Here is a 24,776-nt window from a genome sequence, read left to right as displayed (position 1 = left end):
AAGAAACAACCATGCTTTCTTTGTGATTTAACCACTCGCAGCCTTACTCCCTTGTAGGGAATGGCATCAATAATCAGAAAGCCATCAGTGATATTGCAGGGTGATAGAGTTCGTATTTAAATTTGGTCCTTGTGTCCTAATGATAGTTTTATTTGTAATAATAATCCTTGACTATAGATGGTAACATCTCCTTGAATGTTTTACAGTGCTGTCATAGAACACACCAATCGTGTCATCTTTCTTGAAGACGATGATGTAGCAGCAGTGGTGGACGGCCGTCTTTCTATCCATCGAATTAAACGAACTGCGGGAGATCACCCTGGAAGAGCTGTGCAAACCCTCCAGATGGAGCTCCAGCAGATCATGAAGGGTAAAAGTTTTTGTCATGTTATAGCTTGGTGTTCTTAATGGAAAGGATACATTCTGCTTCCTGTTCTGTTGTAGAAATCTGATAACACAGTGCCGAGCGAAATCTTCCGCATGATAAATGAAGGGATAACCCTAGGAAAAGGGATGATTCTCTGGAGAAGTTATCTGCTAGTTTTACAATAGTTCTCTTTCACACTAATTCATGGTTTGTTGTTGCTAACATTAAAAAAAGAGTGATTATTTAAATAGTATTTGATATTTTTAAGATACTTTATAAACATAGTTTCTCTTCTATTCTTCATTCCTCTCTTATTTTCTCTGTGCTCCAGTTTTCTCATATATAAAATGGGGGTAATAGGACACTACCTCATTAGGTCGCTTTGGGGATTAAGAGAGCTCATGTATGGAGGGCTCTTGATCAGCACCTAACTCACTTAGTGAGCCCTGCATATTGTTGGCTGCTCTTAACCATTATGATTATTGAGATTATGGTTTTTCTCCTTTCTGGTGGGGTTGTGGTGGGGATAAAAGCTAACATTTATCTTGTAGCTGCCATATGTCAAGTCTTTGCTATATGGACCCACACTGCAATGCTAGGAGGCAGCCGCTGTTTTTATTTTACACGTTAAGAAATTTCCCCAGAGCCACTTAGCTCGTAAAGAATAAAATCTTTATTGACCCTAGATCTGGCTCCAAAACTTACGCTTGTCCACTCCTCTGTTTTGCTGTAACTGCATATTTCAAGTATGAAGTTTATAACTGTGATTTTTTCCTCTTTACTCATTTTTCTTCATATAGGGTAAAATGCCATATATGAATATTGTTCCCTATTGCATGACCTTTTGTTTCTTAATCTTTAAGATTATGTTAAAGGAGGTAGACTTTTAGTTTTGTACAAATTTCTTATTCTTTGGTTTATTTTTGTTTTAATGATATAATTTATATTATTTTAGGCAACTTCAGTTCATTTATGCAGAAGGAAATTTTTGAGCAGCCAGAGTCAGTTGTGAACACAATGAGAGGAAGAGTCAACTTTGATGATTATACTGGTAATTACCTGTGAATTATTTTATTATTTTAAAGTCTCCTGTGGGGTTGACATAGACAGCCTGAAAGTTCATTGTCCTTGATAGCCTTATAGAGCAGCTCTGGCCATCAGTGAGGTCAGAAAGTCCTTCGTGTATTATTCCGCTGATACGAGGTGTACTTAGAATAATCAGATTCATAGAGACAAAAGGTAGATCAGTGGTTACCAGACACCAAGGAGAGGGGAGGGATGGGAAGTTATTATTTGATGAGTGTAGAGTTTCATTTTGGGAAGATGAAAAGGTTCTGGAGATGGATGGTGGTAATAATTGCACAACCGTGCGAATATGTTCAATGCCACTGACTTGTACACTTAAAAACAATTAAAATGTTAATTTTATGTTATGTATATTTCACCATGATTAAGAAAAAGTGAATAATAACTAATGGCTGCAGGGAGCTGAGGAGGGAGGGGGGAAGGAGAGTGACTGCTAGCGGATTTGGGGTTTTTCGGGAGGGGTGATGAAAATGTTCTAAAATTAGATGGTGGTAATGGTTGTACAACTCTGAATACACTAAAAAACACTGATTCTACATTTTTAAAGGGTGAATTTAATGAGATGTGACATCTCAATAAAGTGATTCTAAAAAATATAAAAAATGACTAGAAAGTCACATTTGAAAATTATTGTCAGTTACAGGTATATTAAGTTGATTTTTCCTGGGAGAAAAAAGTCCTTCAGTGTACTATTAAAAACATTTAACTTCTTTTCAGTTCAGCAAGCCTTCGTTTGGCACCTGCTGTGTACCAGAGACTGTCCTGTGCACTGAATTCTAAGGAGAGACCTGGTCCCCTGTCTGGGAAACTTACGTGTCTCTGCTTAGCCTATCTGGGTTTTCTCTCTCAGCTTATAAATGAGTAAAGGTCTGAACTTCCCCAGAGGTTTTTCCAGGTGTTTGCCCGATGCCTTATGGGATAACCTCTACCTTGCTGTGTGTTTAAGGTAGAGGTGAGAGTGCAACTCTGCTCTTATTTCTGGAAATTCTCTCTGGATCTGTGTCGCAGGGATTTGTGCACCTTGCCGAGATGTGTTTAAGATCGACAGCCTGTGGTTATAAGATGCTCATAACATTGCTAAGTTAGGTTTTTAAAGCACTTTATTATGACAAGTTTAATAAACAGTTTAACAAAGTAGCTTTGGGCTAAGCTTCTCAGTTTTAGGAATTAGTTTTTGAGTAATATTAGCAGGTATGCAAAAATCTTTTTCTGAACCTGTGTTTCGTAAGTATAATATTAAGTGTCTTCTTCACACCAAGTCCTGCTAATGGATAGAGAATGATTTCTCTGAATAAATGGTGTCTTTAGATCTTGTTCTTTTCTGAGCAGCATCAGACTCCCTTTCAGCAGGAGAGATTTGTTGGAGGTTGAATTATGAATTGAACATCTGTGTGCAGAGCACCATGCCAAATGTATCAGGGACTAAAGGGGAGTTATTTCTGATACGGTATCCTCCTTGAGGTTCTTGTAATCTAGAAGGAGAGCAAATATATTATTAAGCACAAGTAAAATACGGCATTAGAAACGCAGTTTAATGTTGAAATGTTTAAAGATTAATATTGAATTCAGAGAAGGTAAAGAATGAACCTGTTTGTGGGCAGGGGCTTTGGGATCAGGAAGGCTGCTCAAAGTGGGCAGTTGTGAGTTTAAGGGATTTGGCAGATTTAAATAGATGAAGGTGAGATGGAGCCATTGAAGTGGGATAGAATAGTATTAGCTAAGGGGATATAGTGGAAAACCAGCAAACTCTTTATGATGTAATACATAGCCTAGTTTGTCTACCTCTCCTAGTACTTGAAGAAGAGTAAAGAACAGTAAGTCTGGGAAAGAAGGTGAGAAGAGCTGTCAGGGAGGGCCATGAATGCATTCTAATGTGGTGGGGGTGGCTGGGATACCTCTTTTTGTAGAAAGTGCAGAGCTTTTAGGAAACTTAGGAGAGAAACTTAGAAGTTAGGGGTGATCATAACTTTACTGTGGTGAACTGGATACCAGTCCTCCAGCATTGGAGGAGTGAGTGGTTGAGATGCAGTCGCCGGTTAGGATGTTGTCATGTCTGAGGTAAAGTGACGCGGAGGGAGAGGGTAGTGGGGACCAGGAGATAAGCAGGAGCAGTGTGAACCAGGACCTACATCTGTGGGGAGAGGAGCGTTGTTGAAGATAGTCGAGCTGAAGGAACTGGGAGAATAGCAGTAAATACCATTTATGGTTTTTATAGAAATCGAATCAGTTGAAAGATTTATAAGGGAAGAAGATTAGACAAGCTTTGAGAAGTCATGATTTTAAAAAGCACTTTTATCTATGTAATATGTTCCTTGTAGAAATTTTGTAATATAAACAGGGTAGCTGTTGTCTTTCTTTGTTGTTAAGGAAATTGAGGTTCTGTCAGTTGGAGTGTCTTGCCAAAAGTCACGTCACTGGTCATTTACGGAGCCAGACCAGCTTCCTGTGTTCAGTGGTGTTCCTAGTGTGCTTCATCCCTGCTGCTGTCCTCCAGGCACTTTTGTTGCTTCCTGTAGTTGTGGCCTGACCTATCAGAATTAGGCTTCTCTCCAAAGCATCGTCAGTTTCAACCTTGGGCAACATTTTCCAGAACTACCTCAGGTTTCCCTCAGCTGGCAGGGGATTTCCTAGGACTAATTTTAGGGAAACACTTGTGACCAGCTAATCTCACTGTCTTACCTCCCTGCCATTCTTGGTCATCGTATGAAATGCAAATCTCTCTGATAGTCTGCTTTTATACCGAGTCATCGCCAAATTGATTTGCTTTTGCACAGCCCTGACTCAACCTCTTACTGTTGTTGCTCCTTTCTTCCCAAACCTTTTCAATACATGCCAGGGTCTGTGGAAGAACATCCTGGGCAAGAGGTACGTAAACAGGCTTGATGTAGTGCAGGAACCGACAGAAGGCCAGTTTGACTGGAGTGGCTTGGGTGAGAGGGGAAGTGCTAGGAGATTATGTCAAGGTTAAGCAAGGACAGGGCATGCGGACACTCAAAGGCTGTAATAAGGGGTTTGGATTCTGTTCTAAGTTATTTGGGAAGCCAGTGAAGGTTTTGTTATTTTATTTTCCACTTTACTAATTTTTTGAAAATTAATTAATTTTTTTTATGGTGACATTGGTTAATGAAATCCAATAAATTTCAGCTGTACACTTCAACAGTAAGGCATATATATTTACACTGTGTGTTCACCTCCCGTAGTTAGACTTCTCTCTCTCACCACATATTTGACCCCCTTTACCCCGTCCATCTATCTCCCCTTTCCTTCCCAACCCCCTACCTGCTGGTAACCACTAGTCTGTAGTCCATGTCCATGAGACTCTGTTTGTTTGTTCTGTTCATTTGTTGCTTTTAGGTTTATATCCCACATATAAGTGTTATCATGTGATTTTTCAACTTTTTCTGTCTGGCTTATTTCACTTAGCATGATGATCTCGAGTTCCATCCATGTTGTCGCATATGGCAATATTTCATCTCTTCTTATAGCCAAGTAATATTCCATTGTATATATGTACCACAGCTTCTTTGTCCAGTCATCTATCATAGGACGCTTGGGTTACTTCTATGTTCTGACCATTGTAAATAATGCTGCTGTGAAGATCGGTGTGTAAATATCTTTTCGGATATGGGTTTTCAAGTCTTTGGGGTAAATACTCACTAGAGGGATTGCTGGATCATATGGTAGATCAATTCTAAGTTTTTTAATATAGAGAAATATATGCCCTCTCAGTACTGAAATTTAAAAGGAAGAACTTAAAATTATTCAAAAAGAAAGCAAAAACATATACCTTGGTTTCATGTTATAGCCGATTAAGGTAGAAAAAAGGGTGGAGAGATGAAGAACAGGGACAAAGTAGACAAGGCTGATGGTGGGTTGGATGCAGGAGAATGCTGTACCGGTGTGCACATTCGACTTCTCAGCCAGACTGAACTGTCTGAGAGCTCTGGTAGCCACAGTGTGCCTCAGACCATATATTCACTTGGTGGATGCTCAAGAAATAGTAGTTCAATAATTGAATGAATGTTGAATGAAAATTTCTCACAGGTAGAAAGCTAGCTTTATGTAGAAGGTCCACAGACAAGGCGCCCTTAGAAGAAAACTTACATAGCTATAGAGACAGAGCAGATGAAGGACAGACTCATTAGAGGGTTTTGAGATCAGATTCATGTTTTTAAAGAATCACTCTATAAAGTCATTCTGGCTGTGTGTGGAGAACAGGCTCTAGGAGGTGGAGAATAGAAGAGAGAATAGTTAGGAGAACGTTGGTCTCAGCCAGGGTTGAGGTGCTGGACCAGGGTGATGGGATCAGAGGCATGCTTTGAAGGTAGAGCTCCCAGGACTTGGTCATGGAGTGAACATGGAGGAGGGATGGGAATTAGAGGCCCCTTTGACGTTAGGGGAATGGGAAAGGCGTTTACTGCGATGGGGAAGCCTGAGTAGAGGGTGGGTTTATATTGTGTTCAGAGCACTGTCCTGGGTACCACAGGGGAAATGAACATAACTAGGACAGTTTTTCCCCAAGAAGACTTATCGAGATATAATTAGATCTAATAAAATTCGCTAGTCTTAATGTATAATTCAGTGAGTTTCACCAAACTGACACAACACAGTCATAATGCTAACCTCACAGCAATGGAGACGTAGCACAGTTCTGTCACCCTAACAGCTCCTGTGCCCTTTGTAGTCAACGCCTTCCCCACCTCCAGACAGCAGCACTTCCTGACCTGTTCTGTAACTTTTACTCTAAAGAAATGATTGTAAGAATGACCAAACAAGTTAGAGTATGATAAATACTATAATTGTGTGAGAATGTGGGGAGGGTTCATTGCAAGTTTGGGGAGACCAGTTAAGTTGTGACTTATTTAGTTTTCTTTACAAAAATATAGAGAAGTATGCTTCCTGAGAGGAATACGAATTCTTTAAAACAGCAGTGTTGTTTCCCAGATTGGTGGTGGACACTCATGAAAAGTGATTGTTGTCTATTTCATATGGTTCTTTCCTAAATAATTATATACGTGAACTTCTATTTCAAGTGAATTTGGGCGGTTTGAAGGATCACATTAAGGAGATCCAGAGGTGCAGGCGTCTGATTCTTATTGCTTGTGGAACAAGTTATCATGCTGGTGTCGCAGTAAGTGCCTTCTTAAACTTTTAATTGTGTTATGTTGGATATTAGAAGGTATCTGCAGACAAGTAGTACTCCAGTAATGTACCATATAAAACTATCCTCTGTGAAAACATGTTATTTTTTCATGTTGCCATGACAAAAATCAAGAAGGTTGAGGGGAGAAATTTTAACAGCTGTTTGGAATTATTTATTAATGGAAGGTCTGCTTTAGAAAGGCCCTTAGATAGCTATAGGTAGACTGCCTGCAGCTGGCTTCCTGAAAGCCAAAGAGTGGGAAAGTTTGTACCATCCTGGCCTTGTTGTCCAGGGCACATACCCACCTCTACAAGAGCAGTCACTGTGTTTTGCTTCTCGTTGTCCACTTGCCCCAGACAGCTGGCTGGTACCATGTGTTAACCTCATCAGGATTTTACTTGGTAGACACATTTGCCAGACTTCTTTTTTTAAATTATTATTTTGGAAGCTGAAATTCTGTATCAGAGATGTGTATTTGTTGTCAGTGCAGAAGCATAGGAATGTAACGGTCTCATAGTTCAGTAAATCAGGTCTATGTATAGTTTTCTTGTGAAGAGATGGTTTATGTGCTGCTGATTTCAACCCCACAAGTACAGAAGGCCCTTAAACATTCAGTGGCTACTTTTAGGATGATTCCCAAAGTTCATGTCATAGTAATTTTTTATTTGTTGCATCATAAATATATATTATCCGCACTTGTGGAAGCCATTCATTTAACTAGTGAGTGAAACTAGCTGGTCACCCAGCCCTTACATCTCAGCAGCCAGCTTTACTCTTTTTTGAAGCAACTCCTGCCAACAAAAATTACTGAAAAGGAAAGTCTTTTCAGTAGTATTGAAGAGAATAAAAAGTGATGGTTTTGAGCATGGAAAAAAAGAATGAATTAAAGACATTAGTGTAAATTAAGGGATTGGCTAATTTGGTGTTTAGATATATTACTGAAAGAGCTCTTTATTCAGAAATAAAAAAATTGATTAAATGTTTTATCTCATGTAAGCCTGAACTTTGGGGCAGAAGTTATATGCTCTGTTAAATTTTCTAATTTTGAAATTTGAGTAGATATATGGTGGTTTGTTTGTTTGTTTTGGTAGATGCCAAGACTACTATAGTTAACAAACATTACAGATTCCCTTGTGGTTTATCATATTAAATAATGTCATTAATTGTATTCTATCTAGGTTTTTGTTTTGTTTCTTTTGTAGGTAGTCAAACTTGAATGACACATTTTCATAGCTGCATTTTTAATATTAACTCTGTATCCCGAATCATTCTAAGTATAGCTTGCATTTCAAAATGTTTATTGTCTCTGGATTTTTGCAGTGGCATGCACTGGAATTTAACATTAAATTAGTCTCTTATGGTGAAACTATGTTGTTCTATATAAAAAGAGTTGCTTCCACTGAAAGAACAAGCCATTCATTAGGGTAGATATATCTTGAGATTACTTTGTTGGGGTATATTATTTTTATTTTGAAGAACATAATTTGAGAGGAATGTATTATAAACTGGTGGGAGTGGAGTTTGGTTTAAATTTGTTTGAGGGAAAACATTTAGCATTTTAGTGTCAGTAACTTATTTATGTATAATTAGTAAATAAAATACACCACTAGAAAAGGTTAGTTAAAAATAGAAACATTTTATCTTTGAAGACTTTCCATACATGATGTTATAATGTTGTTAAAAAGTGCCAAACCAAAGTTTTAAAACAAAACAATTCATTTTACATTTGTGGCAGGAGAGTTAAAGAGATATAAAGTAAGGAAACCTTGGCAGTTGTTCGCTCCTGCAAAGGAGGAATACAGGGATGGGGGTACAGAATGGCAGGGCCACTTGCCTCGAGAAGCAGGTTGTCTCCACAGTTATTGCAATAACTAAATCTATGCAACTTGTAGAGCTTAAAATTTTTGCTGCCTAAAAGTTAATTATTCTACCATTTTTAAATTTTCTGATGTTTAGAGTAAAAGGAATTTATTTAGAATGGAAATTTAGTAAGATGAACGTTGGGGTGCCCTTTGAGCAGAAGCACACTAGTCCTTACTTTACTTTTCATACTACAGAATTTGCAAGTAGTGAGTTTTCTTAAATGAAATTTTTAAAACGTATTGACTGTGTTTTGGAACAGTACTATTTATGAATACATAGTATTTTGAAGTGTTTAATTTTTCCCTGGGTATTTATATATCTGTTATTACTTATTTGAAATCTCACTGATTTGTTATTATATGAATTGCCATTTGAAGGTTAGGAATTGGGAAGTTACAGATAAGAAACAAGCTAAATCAGAACAGTCCTTTTCCCACTTAGCTTCTGAAAGTATTTGATATGCGTGGGTTATTTGCTTATAATAGTACATATATTGATATCTGTCTAAAGAGTCTTGTATTAAAGTTTTGACAGCGCTTATCTCCTGGGAAGTTGGGTTTTGATTATTTTTTATACTTTATATTTTTATATTTTCTAACAATGAATGGGTATCGTTTTTATAATCAGAAAAAGTGAAAACTATATATTGAGTCCAAAGAAGACCAGTGGAAAAGAGATTCTAAAGTAACGTTGTTTGACCAGGTCATCTCTTCTCTGCAGACACGTCAAGTTCTTGAAGAGCTGACTGAGTTGCCTGTTATGGTGGAACTAGCCAGCGATTTCCTGGATAGAAACACGCCAGTTTTTCGAGATGATGTTTGCTTTTTCATTAGTCAGTCAGGTATGCTAATTTTAAAGACTTGAAGGAAATTAAAGTCATTTTTTCTAATAATATCTTGGCAAACACTGGTACTTAGAGATAAAATGGTATTGCAGATGACTTGACAAATAGAAATTTATTTTGATATTATGTAATTCTTTGTGAATTAGTAAAATTAAAATGCTTTACACTCAAAGAACTGAATTTTCAATGAGAAAGAAATGATCCTAAAAAGTAAGATTCCATTAGAGTTTTATTGATCGTTGTGTGTGTTTTAAATTTTATTTGAAACAAATGATATCGTTCAAAGTATAGTCGAGTTGCTGTTTCTGCATCTAAGAAACAGAATATGTTAACCGCTCTGTGTCTTCCTTTTTACACAGGTGAGACAGCAGATACCCTGATGGGTCTCCGGTACTGCAAGGAGAGAGGAGCTTTAACTGTGGGGATCACAAACACAGTGGGCAGTTCCATATCAAGGGAGACTGACTGTGGAGTTCACATTAATGCTGGGCCCGAGATTGGCGTGGCCAGCACAAAGGTAAATTCTTGGCTTGGTGCTCATGTGATTACTGAATCACAGTGTTGGTGAAAACAGACTAATCTCTATCTTGTACTTCATTTGTCAGCACTTATGGAACCCACATAGTTTACTAGTCGTTGTAATTATTGTAAGATTTAAGGATCAATAATAGATAACACTCGTTAACCCCTCCCTTCCCCCCATTTTAAGAATATAAAAGGGACAAATGTATATAACATAAGTCCATTTTGATGACTCCCCTCCATCACTTGCACTCCTCCTTCCTGCTACATGGTAAGTATAACATTCCCTTTTTTTTATTACATATAGTAGAGATTTAGAAAAATAACAAATTTGAAACATTCAGTTTAATTCTAATAATTTTCGACATTTTTATTTACATCATCATGATTTCTAATAAATAAATCAAAATATATATACTGCCTTTGAAAGTTTATAAAGAGGTATACACCTTTAGTGTAGAATTTGGCCATTTAAAAGGATAAAAGTTAGTATTATAGGACAATATCTGTTTCATCAGTGGAGATTTAAAAGCAGCTTCATTTATTTTTAGGTCTAGTGAGACTACTTTGTTCTTTGAAATTGAGGTATGCATAGATATAATAATAAAAATAGGAATCTTAGAAAGTTGTATAGATACAAAGGTGTTTTTCACAAATGTATTACTCTTTATAAAATTTTGGTTGTCTGTTTTTCTGCTTAAGTTTAATATTTCTTGCTGATATCCTGATAAGATGCCTAGGTATTGGTGGACTTGACTCTAATTAAAGGTGCTTGGAAAATGATGTCAACTTGCACATAATCACGTTTGAGTTTTTTTTCCTTTTAAAGACCCTCATAGAGAATTTTTTTGTGTGGGAAGTTTGTAATTCTTATGTAAAAACTCTGAGTGAGGCTTTTGTTTCCTGATTACTTTGATATTGCTAACATTGTAATTTACAGAAAGCTGAAACCTGAATTTTCTCCATGTGGTAATTAAAACATGTAAGATGTTTGTGCTTGGGTTTCCATTCTATGCCTGAATAAATAACCAGCCACCCTAAGCAGCAGCTTGTGGATTCTTGGAAGTGTCCAGAAGACAGTTTGGTTCGGGGATTGTTCACAATGCATTGTGAAGCAAGGGCTTCAGCATGGTATAAGTACATCCATCAACAGAATGGACGCTGTCGACTTAGCTTTTTATCAAATCTTTCTTGAACTGTCACTTGCTAGGAGAAATACAACTTTTTTTATTTCTAATTCTATAGTTTATGAAAACTTTAATTTTGCTCAACATTTTATTACGATAATTTTCAATCATACAGCAGAGTTAAAAGAATTTTACATTAATACCCATCTACCCATCACCTAGATTTTACCATTTTCCTTTTTATCTATAGTTTTATTGAAGTATAATTTTCATACTATAACATCAGTTTTTAAGTGTATAGTTTTAGTAAATTTGGCTGTGTAACTGTCAGCACAATCCAGTTTTATAAGACTTCCTCACCTGAAAAAGTTTCTGTGTCCCTTTACATTCAATCCTCACACCTACTATTCAGCCTCAGGCAGTTTCTATTGTCTTCTCTTGTTATATCATTTTCCAGAAATTTCTTAAAAACGGAATTGTGTAATATATGTCTTTTGTGTCTGACTTCTTCCATTTAACATGAGGTTTTTGAGGTTTATACATGTTGTTTGTATGAGTACTTTTTTTTTAAAGTCCCTTTTTATTTTGAAATAACTACAGATTTATAGGAAGTCGCAGAGATAGTTAGAGAATTCCATATATTCTTCACCCAGTTTTCCCCAATGGTTACATCTTGCATAAGAAAATAAGAATCTTTTTATAAATACATACTTTAATTTCTTTAAAAAAATGACTCCTTTAAAAATTATAGTAAGTATAGTAATTTTGTCTTTAATTATTCTTGGATTCTAAAGAAAATTTGTTTTCTTCAGCAACTTGGGACAATCTGAAAAAGTTTTGGGATGTTTAGTCATAGACCATTTCTTAATGGTAAATATAAGTTTATATGTTAATGGGTGATCAAAGAAATTTATTATTGATCCAGGTCACTGGACCCTGTGATGGAGCTAGCACAAGAATTCTATAGTCTTGATTGCAAATTCCCAATGTGCCTGAAAAACTGTCAGGGTTAGAGAGATATTACTAACTTTTTCAAAATATCAGACCATAGTCAATTTGACATTTTCGGAGGAATTGATGGGTATACATGTGCAGGTTCAGCAATTTTTATGTTATTACAGGTGCGTAGAATTTTACCAAAGTACCGACTTTTGTTGATTTTTAAAAATAAACCAATATAACTTTATTTTTGGCTGAATAAAAAGTAAAACCAAGTTTAAAAATTCAGAGTCAACATTTTTCTGGTACATTCTTTCAAACCTCAGTAAATTCAAAATATGAAGTAGAACTTATTTTTCTTATAATTGTTTTTCTGGTACATATCGATGAAATGAAAAACATGAAGTTGAAATTAAGCTGTAATAGGAATGCAGTGGGAAAATATCTGCATTAAAGTTACTGTTTAATCTTCGTACTTGAAAACCAGTTTTAAGATGTTTTAAGTCCAAATAGAGAAACATTACTCTGTAGAATAAGATTTTGAGTTATGGGCTGGAGAAACTGGAATATTCATTATGTCATCAGTTTGTATTGGAAACAGTTTAAGTATCTCAGGGGTCCAATGTACTGGATTACTCCCTCTGTCCTGTTAGTATATTTTGTGATTAATCAGTTTATTGAAAAGTAAACTAAGAGGGACTGGAATTTAGAATATAGATGTGCTCATTAGACCTGAGGCAAGAGACTCAAATCTACCTCAGTGCTGTGGGAAAAAAAATTCCGATCTGTGGGTAGAACACGTAGGTGCACAGGGACAGGTAAGTGGCAGGGAATGCCTGAGTAGCTGATAGCAGGGCAGTGCAGTAAGAGAAATGCGGAAATCTTTAACTATTGGAAAGGTAAGGAGCATTGGCAGACTGTGATTTTATTATACAGGAGGCTCATTATTCACATTATGACAGGAAAATATTAACCAATGAAGTGATCCCTTATCCAGAGAAGAGTAATAGAGAATCAGCGTATAATCCACAAAAACCCCCAGAATTTCCTGAAGTTCAAATCATACACAACACTGTAGCTGACCACACCATAATAATCCTAGTGATTTAATAATAAAAGTGTGAATAAAAACCTTAAACGCCTGAAACATAAAAGCATTCCTCTAAATAATAGATGAGTTAAAAAGATATCAGAACCACTATTTAAAAAGAACTAGAAAAAACAATGACAGTGAACAATATGGGTGAAAATTTAGTGTGGCCAAAGTAATTAATTAAAGGTAAATTCATGGCATTAAATACTTTATCTTCAAAAAGAAAATGAATTAAGTATTTAACTTAAAATACTAGAAAAGTTTAGCAATTTAATAAAGCAGAAGGAGGCAAATAATAGAGAAAAATAAGTGAACTGCAAAACAGAAAGCTTCAAGACCTTCATCTTGGAGGGCCTTAGCTGTTCTTCTGGAAACTTCCTACGATTTTATTTGTATTACTCTGAAGCAAAAAAGTTGGCCTTAGAATCTATCTCAACATGATATTTCACTGTGACAACAAGTGAGTTAGAATTGGCTCTCTATGAAACGTATTTGCTATCCAGGTCTAGAAGTTCCATCTACTTTAATAGGAAGAAATAAGTAAAACAATGGGAAAGGAAGAAACAGAATTCTCCTTAATTGCAATTGTTTTTATTGACTACCAGTAGAGCTTAAGAATATCAAGTACAGACTACTTAGAATGAATAAGACTTTATATAACGTGCTTTATATAAAATATATACAAAAATATTTCTCTATGAACTGCCAGTGGCTACTTAGAAAAGATATGTGTATGTGTGATTGGAGGAGGGTTCTCTTTTCAATAGCTACAAAAAAATACTTTAAAATAACTTTACCAAGAAATGTGTAAGGTGCTCCATAAATATTTGTTGAAGAGATGGTAACTAAATGACTTCATAGACTTTTAAATTTCTAACACAAATTGATGAAATACCATATTTCTGGATGGGAAGATAGTTTTGTAAAGAAACGACAGATTCTGTGGGACAGAATCAGTAGTCTTGCAACAAAACTCTAGTACATCAAAGCACTTAAACTATGGAAAATGTCACAAACCAGTAGAGAAAGGGTGGGGTGAAATGAAGAGAAAATTAGATATTTACCAAAAAAAAAAAAAAAAAAAAAAAAAAGTTAACACCTTGGACCAAAATTTCAGATGGACTAAAAAGAAAAATGTAAAGATAAGATAAAGTCAAATAAGAAGGAACAGTGAAAACAACATAAGAAAATTTAATAATACTTAATTGATGTTGGATGGAAGAACTGTTTAAACTTAATATATAGAAGTTAAAAAAATAAAATTTCTGTGTCAATGAACATTATAAAAGGTTAACCAAACTGGGAGAAAGTATTTAAAATGTAACAGTAAACACCTTCTTAAAGCCAACTAAAAAAAAAAAAAAAAAAAAAAAAAAGCCCAAGTTGAAAAACAAGTGAACAGTGAAGTTTATTCTCAGAAGACACAAATAGCTAACAAGTATGAATAAAATTGTAATTTTTCAGATTTAAGATACGTATGGTAAAGTAGTAATAGGAGTCCATTGTCCAGCAGTTAAATGGTGAAAAATTGTTAAAAGGAGAATTCTCAGTATTTTACAGAATGTGACAAAACAGTCATATCTTACATTCACATACAGCTAATGAGAATGAAAGTAGTCTTGGCAGCATGACTACAAGTTTTAAAATAGTCACAATTCTATAGGAAGATCTTTGATTTTTGAACTACCTGGGTCTTTTAGTTCCAGCTTTCATCAATAAAAAGTTTGTTTTTTGTCTATATGTCAGACATTATGCTGAATGCTTTACACTTATTTAATTCTCATGATTTCCTTGTAAGTACTGTGTACCTTTAACAGATGGGCCATTTGAGCCCTAAAGAGATGCAAAAAGATTACACATTAGTAAATAAGAAAGTATTCTGTCTTGGGCAAGTATTTGTTATGTTAATTGAAAATAAAAGCAAGTTATAAAATCGAATAATTTGCTTAATATAAAATAAAACAATAAAGATTAGAAGGCAGCATTCACAGATGTTATTAATAGCATGTTATTAATGTAGTTATTTCTATAAGATTGAGGATTATTCTTATTTTTATTTACTTTTATACAGTTGAACTTAAAAAAAAATTAGCCAAACTTTGTAAAAAAAAAAAAAAAAAAGTGGGAGTGAAGAAAAGGCAATAAGCAAAAATGAAAAAAAATCAAAGAGCAATTTTTTAAAAAATTCAATAAAGTAATGCACCTATGTTAAGGAGAACACTTTAAACCCTTGCTTTTGACTTATATCAAAAACAATTTGGTTACACGCAGATTCCCTCTCCTCTCACTTCCTTTAGCATATCTTCTTTTCTCAAGGGTATTAGAGATTTCATAAGCATCCAGTGCACTGTAAGGAACTTTTATTTTGTATCTGGAAATAAAAATTAAGTCATTTGTTCAAATTCAGAAAAGAACAATGACAGTTTTCCTAAAAACTGGTTCACATTTACTGTTTCTAATGCTGTTTGTTTGTTTGTTTTAATGGATAATATGTACCTATAAAACCAATGGGGATTTTGAATTTTCATCTTTTATTTTTTTAAATGAAAAATTCCATGTTCTTAAAATGCAGCTGCAACTAATTCTGCTTTTTTGTGGCGTTTCAGGCTTACACCAGCCAGTTTGTATCCCTAGTGATGTTTGCCCTTATGATGTGTGATGATAGGATCTCCATGCAAGAGAGACGCAAAGAGATCCTGCTCGGGTTGAAGCGACTGCCTGGTACAAAGATAGTCTCATACTATCCTTTTGTTGTCTAAGGGCTTCAGTAGGGGGTGAAATTCTCTTCTTATTCTTGAAGCTATGGCTTGTAGCTGTTTAGTCAACAAATCTTTCTTTCGCACTTTTATATTTAAAAATCCCTCACTGATATCACAAAAGAATAGAAACACATTTGTTGGTTTCTACCAATATGTTATTGTTATTATATTGGTTCAGTTTATTGTCTTTTTTTCATAGATTTTGTTAATGTTATTTCTTAACAGATTTGATAAAGGAGGTACTGAGCATGGATGATGAAATTCAGAAACTGGCAACAGAACTTTATCATCAGAAGTCGGTCTTGATAATGGGACGTGGCTACCACTATGCTACTTGTCTTGAAGGGGCACTAGTAAGTCTTCTCACTTATAATTTCAGTCTGTTGATTTATGGACCTGGCACGTAGTCACACTTGTAGATTTAATGAAATAGGTGGAACTTTTTAAAGTGTCTTTGTTTTTATGCATTTTGATTTGTTTACTTGAGGAAGTATAACATTTAATCGATAACAAAAGTAAAAATCAAGAAGAGTACAATTTAGCATGATAATTTGGGTTTAGCAAGTAACTTGGATTAATTTGTTATCCAAATATGAGTAAAATAGAGACTAAGTTCTTTAGGTGTGGAATTTAATTCAAGTCAAACATGAAGCAAATAGAATAGTTACAAAGAAATATGAGTATGTTCACAATAATCTAAAATCCTGAAAAAGTCCTTGTGGAGTTTTAAAATTTCCAGCAGCTTGTTTTTATTGATATAATGATCTGTTAGCATGTTAACTATATTTACAGATCAGTGGTCCTTTAATACTTTTGGATAGAGATAGCGGCTTCAGCCATCAGATAAGAATGGGTTTTTGAAAAGTAGACTGAAAACTAATCTAGTTATTTCCTATTAGAAAATCAAAGAAATCACTTACATGCACTCTGAAGGCATCCTCGCTGGTGAATTGAAACACGGTCCTCTGGCTTTGGTGGATAAATTGATGCCCGTCATCATGATCATCATGAGAGATCACACTTATGCCAAGTGTCAGAATGCTCTTCAGCAGGTGGTTGCTAGGCAGGTAAGTCAGAGGCGGCTGTGAGGACACCTCAGGAGTCTGAGATGTGGGTCACTAAAGCTTATTTGCACTTTGTAACATTTAAAGTGATAGATCAGTGCCCAGGAGGTAACTTACAAAACATGTTTAATTTTACATGTGTGGAAGTTGAGATTCTCAAGAGTTTCAACAGGACCCAGCTTGTAGATCTCTAATAGGCAGAACCAAGGCTAAAACAGGTCTTGGTCTCCAAATCTTGTCCTCTTCAATTAGTGTATGAGTCACCCTTTTAATTTAATATTCTTAAATGTATATTTCAAGAGGAATTAGATTTTATTTTATTTTTTTAAATTTTTTTTTTTTAATGGTGACATTGGTTAATGAAATCCAGTAAGTTTCAGCTGTATATTAAGAAGAACTAGATTTTGGGACGTGGTTCCATAGTATAGCAGTTAACATGTCTGCTTTACACGCAGAAGGTCCTGGGTTCATGCCCCAGTGGAGCCATGGTCCATGGTCTACGGCCATGCCACCCTGACCAAGACCCGTGTCTGATCTCAGAAGCTAAGCAGGGTTGAGCTTGTTTAGTACTTGGATGGGAGACCACCTAGGAAGACCAGGTGCTATAGGCATAAATAATAATTAAAAAACAACAACAACTAGATTTTACATTAATACTTGATGTGCTGTGCTTAATTGAGTTTTCTTCAGATCATTTGTCCTTCTTTATAAATTCCAAAAGATGTTAATCTCTAGTCATAACATAGTAGTTATGAACTTGGAAGGCAGGCAGACCTGGATTCAAGTACAAATGGTTCCTGACTTAACAATGGGTTTGACTTAAAATTTTTCAACTTAACAATGGTGTGAAAGCAATACGCATAAGAAATTACACAAGATATTCAACACTTTATTGTGAAATAGGCTTTGTGTTGGATGGTTTTGCCTAATTGTAAACAAATGTGTATTCTGAGCATGTTTAAGGTAGGCTAGGCTAAGCTACGATGCATGGTAGGGTAGGTATTAAATGCATTTTCAGCATGTAATAATTTTAATTTACGATGGTTTATCAAGACATAACCTCATGGTTAGTCAAGGAGCATCTGTACTGAGCCTGATATTTCTTAGTTGTGTGAGCAAACAAATTACTGACTTCCACAAAGCCTCTTGTTTCCCCAACTATAAGTGAGATCAATTTGACTTAGGGTTGTGAGTTTAAATAAGTCGGTGTCAGTTGAGGCCATATGTGAATTGTGGCGTGCAAAATTTGCTACAGCCCTGCCTTTGCTTACCAGTGATTCTGTGCGTGTTTTTCTTTTCCAGGGACGCCCAGTGGTCATTTGTGATAAGGAAGATACCGAGACCATTAAGAACACGAAAAGAACAATCAAGGTGCCCCACTCAGTGGACTGCTTGCAGGGCATTCTCAGCGTGATCCCTTTACAACTGTTGGCTTTCCACCTTGCTGTGCTGAGAGGCTATGATGTAAGTGAATACAACTGCAGAAATCTTGGGCCGGCTTTTTACCTGGGTACATTCTGATAGTTTTCCTTCTAAATATTTACCAATAGCATTCGAGAAATCCATCAGATATATATCTGTCGCCTGTTATCTTTGGATGGCTGGATTTGTAGGTTACGTTGTAACTCTTACCCATAGAATTTAAAAGAACCTTGGCGATGACCCCCTTTGTTGGAGATGACCTCCTTGGGGACCCTCCACCTGTTTTCTTTCTGTTTCCTAATGGGGTAACTATTGGCAATTCTTTGGGACTATGTCACACATTGCAGGACTTTTAGAATTCCTAGTCCCCCAGTCACTATGACAACCAAAACATCCTGTTTTTCTACATTTCTACTGTCCCTGCAGAGGGCTGCCACCTTTAAAGAGGACTGTGGGAGCTCTTCGTGTGCTAAACTGCCTCCTTTAGAATTCTTTTTCCTAACTGATTTCAGGTCTTTTCAAGACACATTATGGGTCTGTATTTTCTAATCTAATTCTTTGTAGTCTGTGATAAAAGTGATTAAGGAACACGTTTTCTGTTTTTATAAACAAAAATAATTTGCTTATAGGAACCCCTCTCCCTGCAATCTGTATAATCTCTTTAATCTCGCTCTCTTTTTGCAGGTCGATTTCCCCCGGAATCTTGCCAAATCTGTAACTGTAGAATAAGGAACATCTGAAACTGCGCGATTAAGCTACATAAGATACCTTTTGTATTTAAAACCTTGATTTAAAATATCACTCCTTTAAGCCTTTTTTTTTTTTAAGTAAATCCTTATTTATATATCAGTTATAATTAATCCACTCAACTTGTGATTTTTGTGAAATTACCTCATATTTTTCGGGTAATTTGTGGGGCAGTTTAAAAAATGGACTCTATATTCAAATCAGTATCAGAAGCAGATTTTGCTCTCATTTTCTTTAAAGGATGCTAGGTGCTGGATTTCTGGACCCTCCAGTCCAATCTGGATTGTGTGTTTTAAAAGTAATTGGTATTCGTTTTACTACATACTTCTATTCATTTAGACCAATAAAAGATCTAAAGCCAGTAGCAATGTACTTAGACATTTCATTAAGATTTTGTTAAGTTATATATAAAGAGAAGATGCTATGATTTATTTTGAAATTTGTTTGTGTACTTAAAAACTGAAAACGTTTCTTGGTGGAATTTCTACCTAAGTTAGATTAACCTTAGTCTCTTAAACTTGTTGCTTGTTACCTGTAGGTCAAGGTAGCTTAGGAAGCTAAATAGTATAGTAGTGCATTAATTTTCTCAAGCCCTTAACAAAACATTTGTACAATTTTATAGCATAGACTTTAAATTTGAATTGCTGTGGACAACTGACAATATGATTTTAAATTTTAAGACAGGACACATACATGTTGGATAATCCTGCTTTTTGTTTTTCGTCTCCTAAAAGTGGTTTTTATTTCCCTGAGTCTATAGTTTTTTTAATGACTGCTGCTGAATGGCATATTTTATCTTGTTCTTTGAAATCTTCACACAGAGTTGCCATCATATATCTCAAATCAATAATTATATATTCAGAATTCTCTCTAATTTGTCCCAAAGATTTTCTTGCAGTTAATTTTAACTTCCCTTCATTGCCTTGTTGTATAAAACTAGTATCTTTGTGCCAGTTTGGAAGCTCTTTGTAATTGTTTGAAGATTTTTAAGTCTTTTGACTAATCATTTGATTCTAAATGTATATCGTGGGCTAGGCTTAGAAAAAGCAATATGCTTTACACTGAAATTAATGAAGGATTGCATCAAATTTAGTACAGGCATACCTTGGGGATATTGCGGGTTGGGTTTCAGACCTCCGTAATAAAGTGAATATTGCAATAAAGCGAGTAGTGATCTTTTTGCTTGTGGAGGGTCTTGCCTTCAATTTGTAAAAAAAAAAAACAACACCTGTGAAGCATAATAAAATGAAGTGCAATAAAACGAGGTATGCCTGTATTACTTCCTAAGTATTTTTCTCTTTGTATTTTCTGTGTTCTACCCTGAAATTTAGGAAGAAGATATAAATAAAGTGATATTGAGGTGCCTTCAGCTGGTTAGTGTCATATGTGGAAATTAATAATTGAAAATATTTAGAGTAGACTATGAATTCGATACTTAAAAAATTGTGATTTCTTCAAGGGGCTTTTTTGGCTAAATCTTGGGGGTTATAGGACAGGACAGCGTGTTTATGTTTTGGTTAAGTCCTTCTCTTTCAAAAATGAAGGTAAGAATTGTGAAGTAATTGGAAGGACTCATAAATGGAGACTAGAAACCTGATTGTTTTTAAAAGTAAAATTGGGTTATTCTTCACATCATATGTATAGCTACTATAGCTATATTTAAGTGTTTCTAAGATTATTTTGTGTAGGCCTGCCAGTTTTAGTGTATATACGGTATCATTTCTTATGTGATATTAGCATTTTATGCACATGATTTGTATGGGTTTGTAGCATTTCTTAATGATCTAAAGTTTGAGTCAGCATTCTAAATGAAAACTTATATGCGAAATCAATCATTAATTTTCATAATCTCTCTCTTCCTCTGCCAAACACACACTTCAAGCTAGAATAAATTTTAAACCAAATATCAAAGGTCAGTGGTAAAAAAAAAAAAGAAACGATACTTTCCAAACATGGTTTCTTCTCCATACCCCTTCTTCTTGCTTCCTACCCTATTTAATATAGTGATATTTAAATTCTTTTATGAATTATGAACATAAGAAAGGATACGATAGCGAGGCAAACTGCTAATAAGTGTTCATGCCTAGTATAAACTAATGTAATGTAGGATAAGAAAATCTGGTTTTCAAGGAAGATATTCTACAAAAAGAATTCTTCATATAAAAGTTTCTCCATGTAGTACATTTAAAGTTTAAATTTACTCATATATAATGGAGAATTCCTTACCCCAGGCCATGTGTAGCATTTCACATGTGGCCCAGTCAATGATTATTACTTTCTTTAATCACCTAAGTTATTGGAATAAATGATAGGAGAAAACTTAATGTTAACTTTTTAATTTGTTATAACTATGTCAACAACCTATTATGGGCAAGTAACTGCTAGGGACTAACAAATACATCTTGTTTAAAGCAAAGCTCACTTCTCCCCCATGGACTTGTCATCACTAGTGAAGACCGGGATCATTGAAAGGAAGGCACAGGATGAGAGTAGGAAATGGAGTTGAGCTGGGTAGTTAAATGTTGTGAGTGGATTTTGTTCACTTAAATGATGGTCCAAGTTTTCAGGTGTATCACGTTTATAAGAGGTGAAACATACTTAATAGAGTAAGCTATTATCACAGGCTATAGGTCTATGTATCCGTGGTCTTCAAAGGAATGACATCCATTAAATGCAAAGTAAAAAATAAGCCTAGTACTACTCAAAAAGGAACTGACACAGGGCAATGTGTAGATGAGGCTGTTGGGTAAGGGAGCTAATACAGATTCTCTCCAGATCTTAGTCGTTTCTGAGATGGTATTGTCTTATTCCTTTGAATATGGGTCCTTTGGCTGGAGTTAATTAGGATGAGAAGAAGGGATCCTTTTTTGCTCCTTGATACTAATTCCTTTGACACTTAAAATTTATTTTATGTTTTATTTTTTAATAGTTTTTATTTTTCAGTTACAGTTGACATACAATATTATGTTAGTTTCAGGTGTAGACACTTATTTCTATTAACTCTTCAAAGAGTGAAAACCAACTGAAAAATTTGCTTTCACAAACAAAGTTCTTTGGGTAATTTTTTTTCTCTTTTTTTAAAAATTAGGATATACAGTAATAATAAAAGGGAAATATTAATGTTAGCTGTGGCATGCTACAACTCAAGTGGTTTTCCAAAGAAGCAGAATATCATTGAAAAGTGTTGAAAAAATTTATACCTCACCAATGAATCTGTGAAGGCCAAAGAGGTTGAAAGCAATGGTAAAGAAAGATGTTTTAGTCTTACATCCACATATTTTGTATGCCAAAATACCAGATAGTGTTTTCCCCATTAAAGCATATTTCAGATTACTTACTTTGTTTTTAGTGTTAGAGGCTTAAGTGTAGAAGTTTTAACCCTTAAATCGGTCTTCTCCCACAATATTTAAAGATTGTTAAATATATCAGTATTTCCCTAGCTTGATTAATTTGACCACATCTTTAGATCTGTGACTTGGCAACCAATAGGACTGATATTATTAGCTTCAAACCAATAATATTTAGGGTTTAAGTAAAATCATAGTTAACTAGCAAGACTGTAAGGTTATGCCATTCACTTGTAGGTCTGTAATAGCTTGATCTCCGTGTTATAGAATATACCACAAATAATGGCTTATGAGAACATTTTAGGAAATTCTTGTATTATCTTTCTTACTAGTTTTCAGAATGAATACAGAAATGATCCTGTTAGCTTTTAGCTGTTCTGTGATTGAATTTTTGTTTAAAACTTTTGGTATTTGTTTATATTTCTGGTGAGTGGAAATTTTAGATCATCCTTGCTTGTTTTCGTTTTCTGTTCTTTAAAATGAGTGTTCAGTTAACTGAGCCAATTAGTCATTTCTTCCATATGCCATCTAAGTCCAATGATTCTAATCCTGAACTGTGAATAAATTACCAAAAACTTGCTGAGAATTGCATTTCAAAGCAATTTGCCAATATTCGAAGTATATACATGTTTGTAGTTATGTCAAAGATTGTTTTGTATTAAGAATGTAACCAGTGTTTAGTTGTTAGTAAATATTTCCGATGCTGAAAGTTTATTCGTTAATGGTGCTTTTAAAAAGAAGTGTTTGCATAAATATAATCAAAAGCCATATGTCTCCACTCCAACTTCCCAGTTGTTTTAGAAAGGATCATTAGATAAAATAAAGACTACTCTTATGATGTTGCACTCCATGCATATACTTTCTCAAATCTTTAAAATTTTTTGCAGTGATGCGTTACTTCTAGCAAATTTCCAGGGTATACAGTGTGATCAGTAACTTAAGTGAATTGATAGTTGCAAAGGAAGAGTAGTTAAGATGGATGAACAGCAAGACCACATGCACAGTTGACCCTTGAACAACACGAGTTTGAACTGCTCGGGTCCACTTAGATTTAGATTTTTTTCAGTAAATAACTTGAAGTATATTTTCTCTTATGGTTTTCTTTATAATTTTTTCCCCTCTAGTTTCCTGTATTATAAGAATAAAGTATATAATACATAAAACATACAAAATGTGTGTTAATTGACTTTATGTTACTGGTAAAGCTTCCAGTCAACAGTAGGTTATTAGTAGTTAAGTTTTGGGGGGAGTCAAAAATTATATGTGGATTTTTGACTGTGTGAGGGATGTTGGCATCCCTAACCCTCATGTTGTTCAAGGGTCAACTCTACTCCAAATTTAAAGTTTTTGTGTTATGTGGCAATTTAATTGTATAACAAAGATTCCTTTTACAGATCCTGTTATAAACAGCAAGCTCGAATCACTGTCCTCAGTTCTTACAGCACTGGCTGTGTTTTGCAGGAGACAGAATTGTACCAGAGTGGTTTGAATGAATAGATGTGCTATTTGCCTACCCGGAGAATTGAGCCCAGACTCTTGTCTCTTTCACTGTGTTGCTCTGCAGCAAAGTCTGGAGCTGCCACAGCAGCAGGGATCATTTTTTTCCACAGGCTACATTTTGGACGTAAAATTCAGCTTTACTTCTAGTGAACAATTTTCTTTAAAACTCCACAATTGGCTGTCAGCAAACAGTGTGCTTATTAGAGGCCAAGAAATAATTTCCCAAAGGGTTAAGAGGCCACCTTTCCTTGGAGTGACATTTTAAGGGAAAAGAAATTCTTTCATTTTTGTTGGATAAGGGAAAGAAGTCCTTATTAAGTTTCTCTCATTAATCTGAAGGTAAATAGTTCTCCCTCCCTTTTCAAAATGATTTAGGAGCTTTATTAACAAGCATCCTGGAACTATAAAGTAATCTCATAGTAATATATAGAGAAGTTGCCAGGTTGTAGGTCATTTAACCAGACCCCTTCCCAGGAAATATATATTTAATGAGATAAATTCATTATTCTCTTTTTGGTAAGCATGCGTAAAGAGATTATTTCCAAGGTTGAAAAGTCATATTTGTGAACTTCATATTGATATGATTCATTGACTCAAATCCCAAAGTTCACTTATACATTTTCTCATAGAGGATGCTGTTATGTAGCCATATTTTCCTCTTTACATTTCAAGAGATTTTTAAATATAAAGTATGAACATGTGATTGAAAATGTACAATAAAAAATGGAGCTTGTAAACAATGGAAGAAATACTCTGGATAGAATTATAGTTACTTCCTTCCCATGCATTTATCAGTCTGCCTGTTTTTATATAAATTAAAAAGACTTTTGCCTGTTAGATTGAAAGCAATTGGCACATTTTCATATGCTTTTAATTTCTTCAGTATAACGAGTGATTTAGAAGTATCTAACAATCTAAAAACCAGAGCCACAAAATAAGGTATATCACAGAAC

The 24,776-nt window shown here is 34.9% G+C and overlaps 1 protein-coding gene across 1 annotated transcript in view; it reads left to right on the top strand.

Moving 5' to 3' along the window:
• GFPT1 (glutamine--fructose-6-phosphate transaminase 1) overlaps positions 1 to 20,345 on the top strand; it is a 50,452-nt gene extending 30,107 nt beyond the window's left edge. Inside the window, exons 10-19 of the mRNA XM_016128444.2 lie at positions 207 to 370; positions 1,323 to 1,418; positions 6,487 to 6,584; positions 9,180 to 9,300; positions 9,663 to 9,820; positions 15,591 to 15,705; positions 15,969 to 16,096; positions 16,643 to 16,810; positions 18,110 to 18,271; positions 18,914 to 20,345. Of these exons, the coding sequence (XP_015983930.1) occupies positions 207 to 370; positions 1,323 to 1,418; positions 6,487 to 6,584; positions 9,180 to 9,300; positions 9,663 to 9,820; positions 15,591 to 15,705; positions 15,969 to 16,096; positions 16,643 to 16,810; positions 18,110 to 18,271; positions 18,914 to 18,958 (1,255 nt within the window). The 3' untranslated portion in view covers positions 18,959 to 20,345. The remainder of the gene's footprint in view (positions 1 to 206; positions 371 to 1,322; positions 1,419 to 6,486; positions 6,585 to 9,179; positions 9,301 to 9,662; positions 9,821 to 15,590; positions 15,706 to 15,968; positions 16,097 to 16,642; positions 16,811 to 18,109; positions 18,272 to 18,913) is intronic.
• Positions 20,346 to 24,776: the final 4,431 nt, after the last annotated feature.

The sequence above is a fragment of the Rousettus aegyptiacus genome, unplaced genomic scaffold, assembly GCF_014176215.1.
Source record: "Rousettus aegyptiacus isolate mRouAeg1 unplaced genomic scaffold, mRouAeg1.p scaffold_m13_p_7, whole genome shotgun sequence".
Taxonomy (NCBI): Eukaryota; Metazoa; Chordata; class Mammalia; order Chiroptera; family Pteropodidae; genus Rousettus; species Rousettus aegyptiacus.
This window is presented reverse-complemented; position numbering and strand designations above follow the sequence as displayed.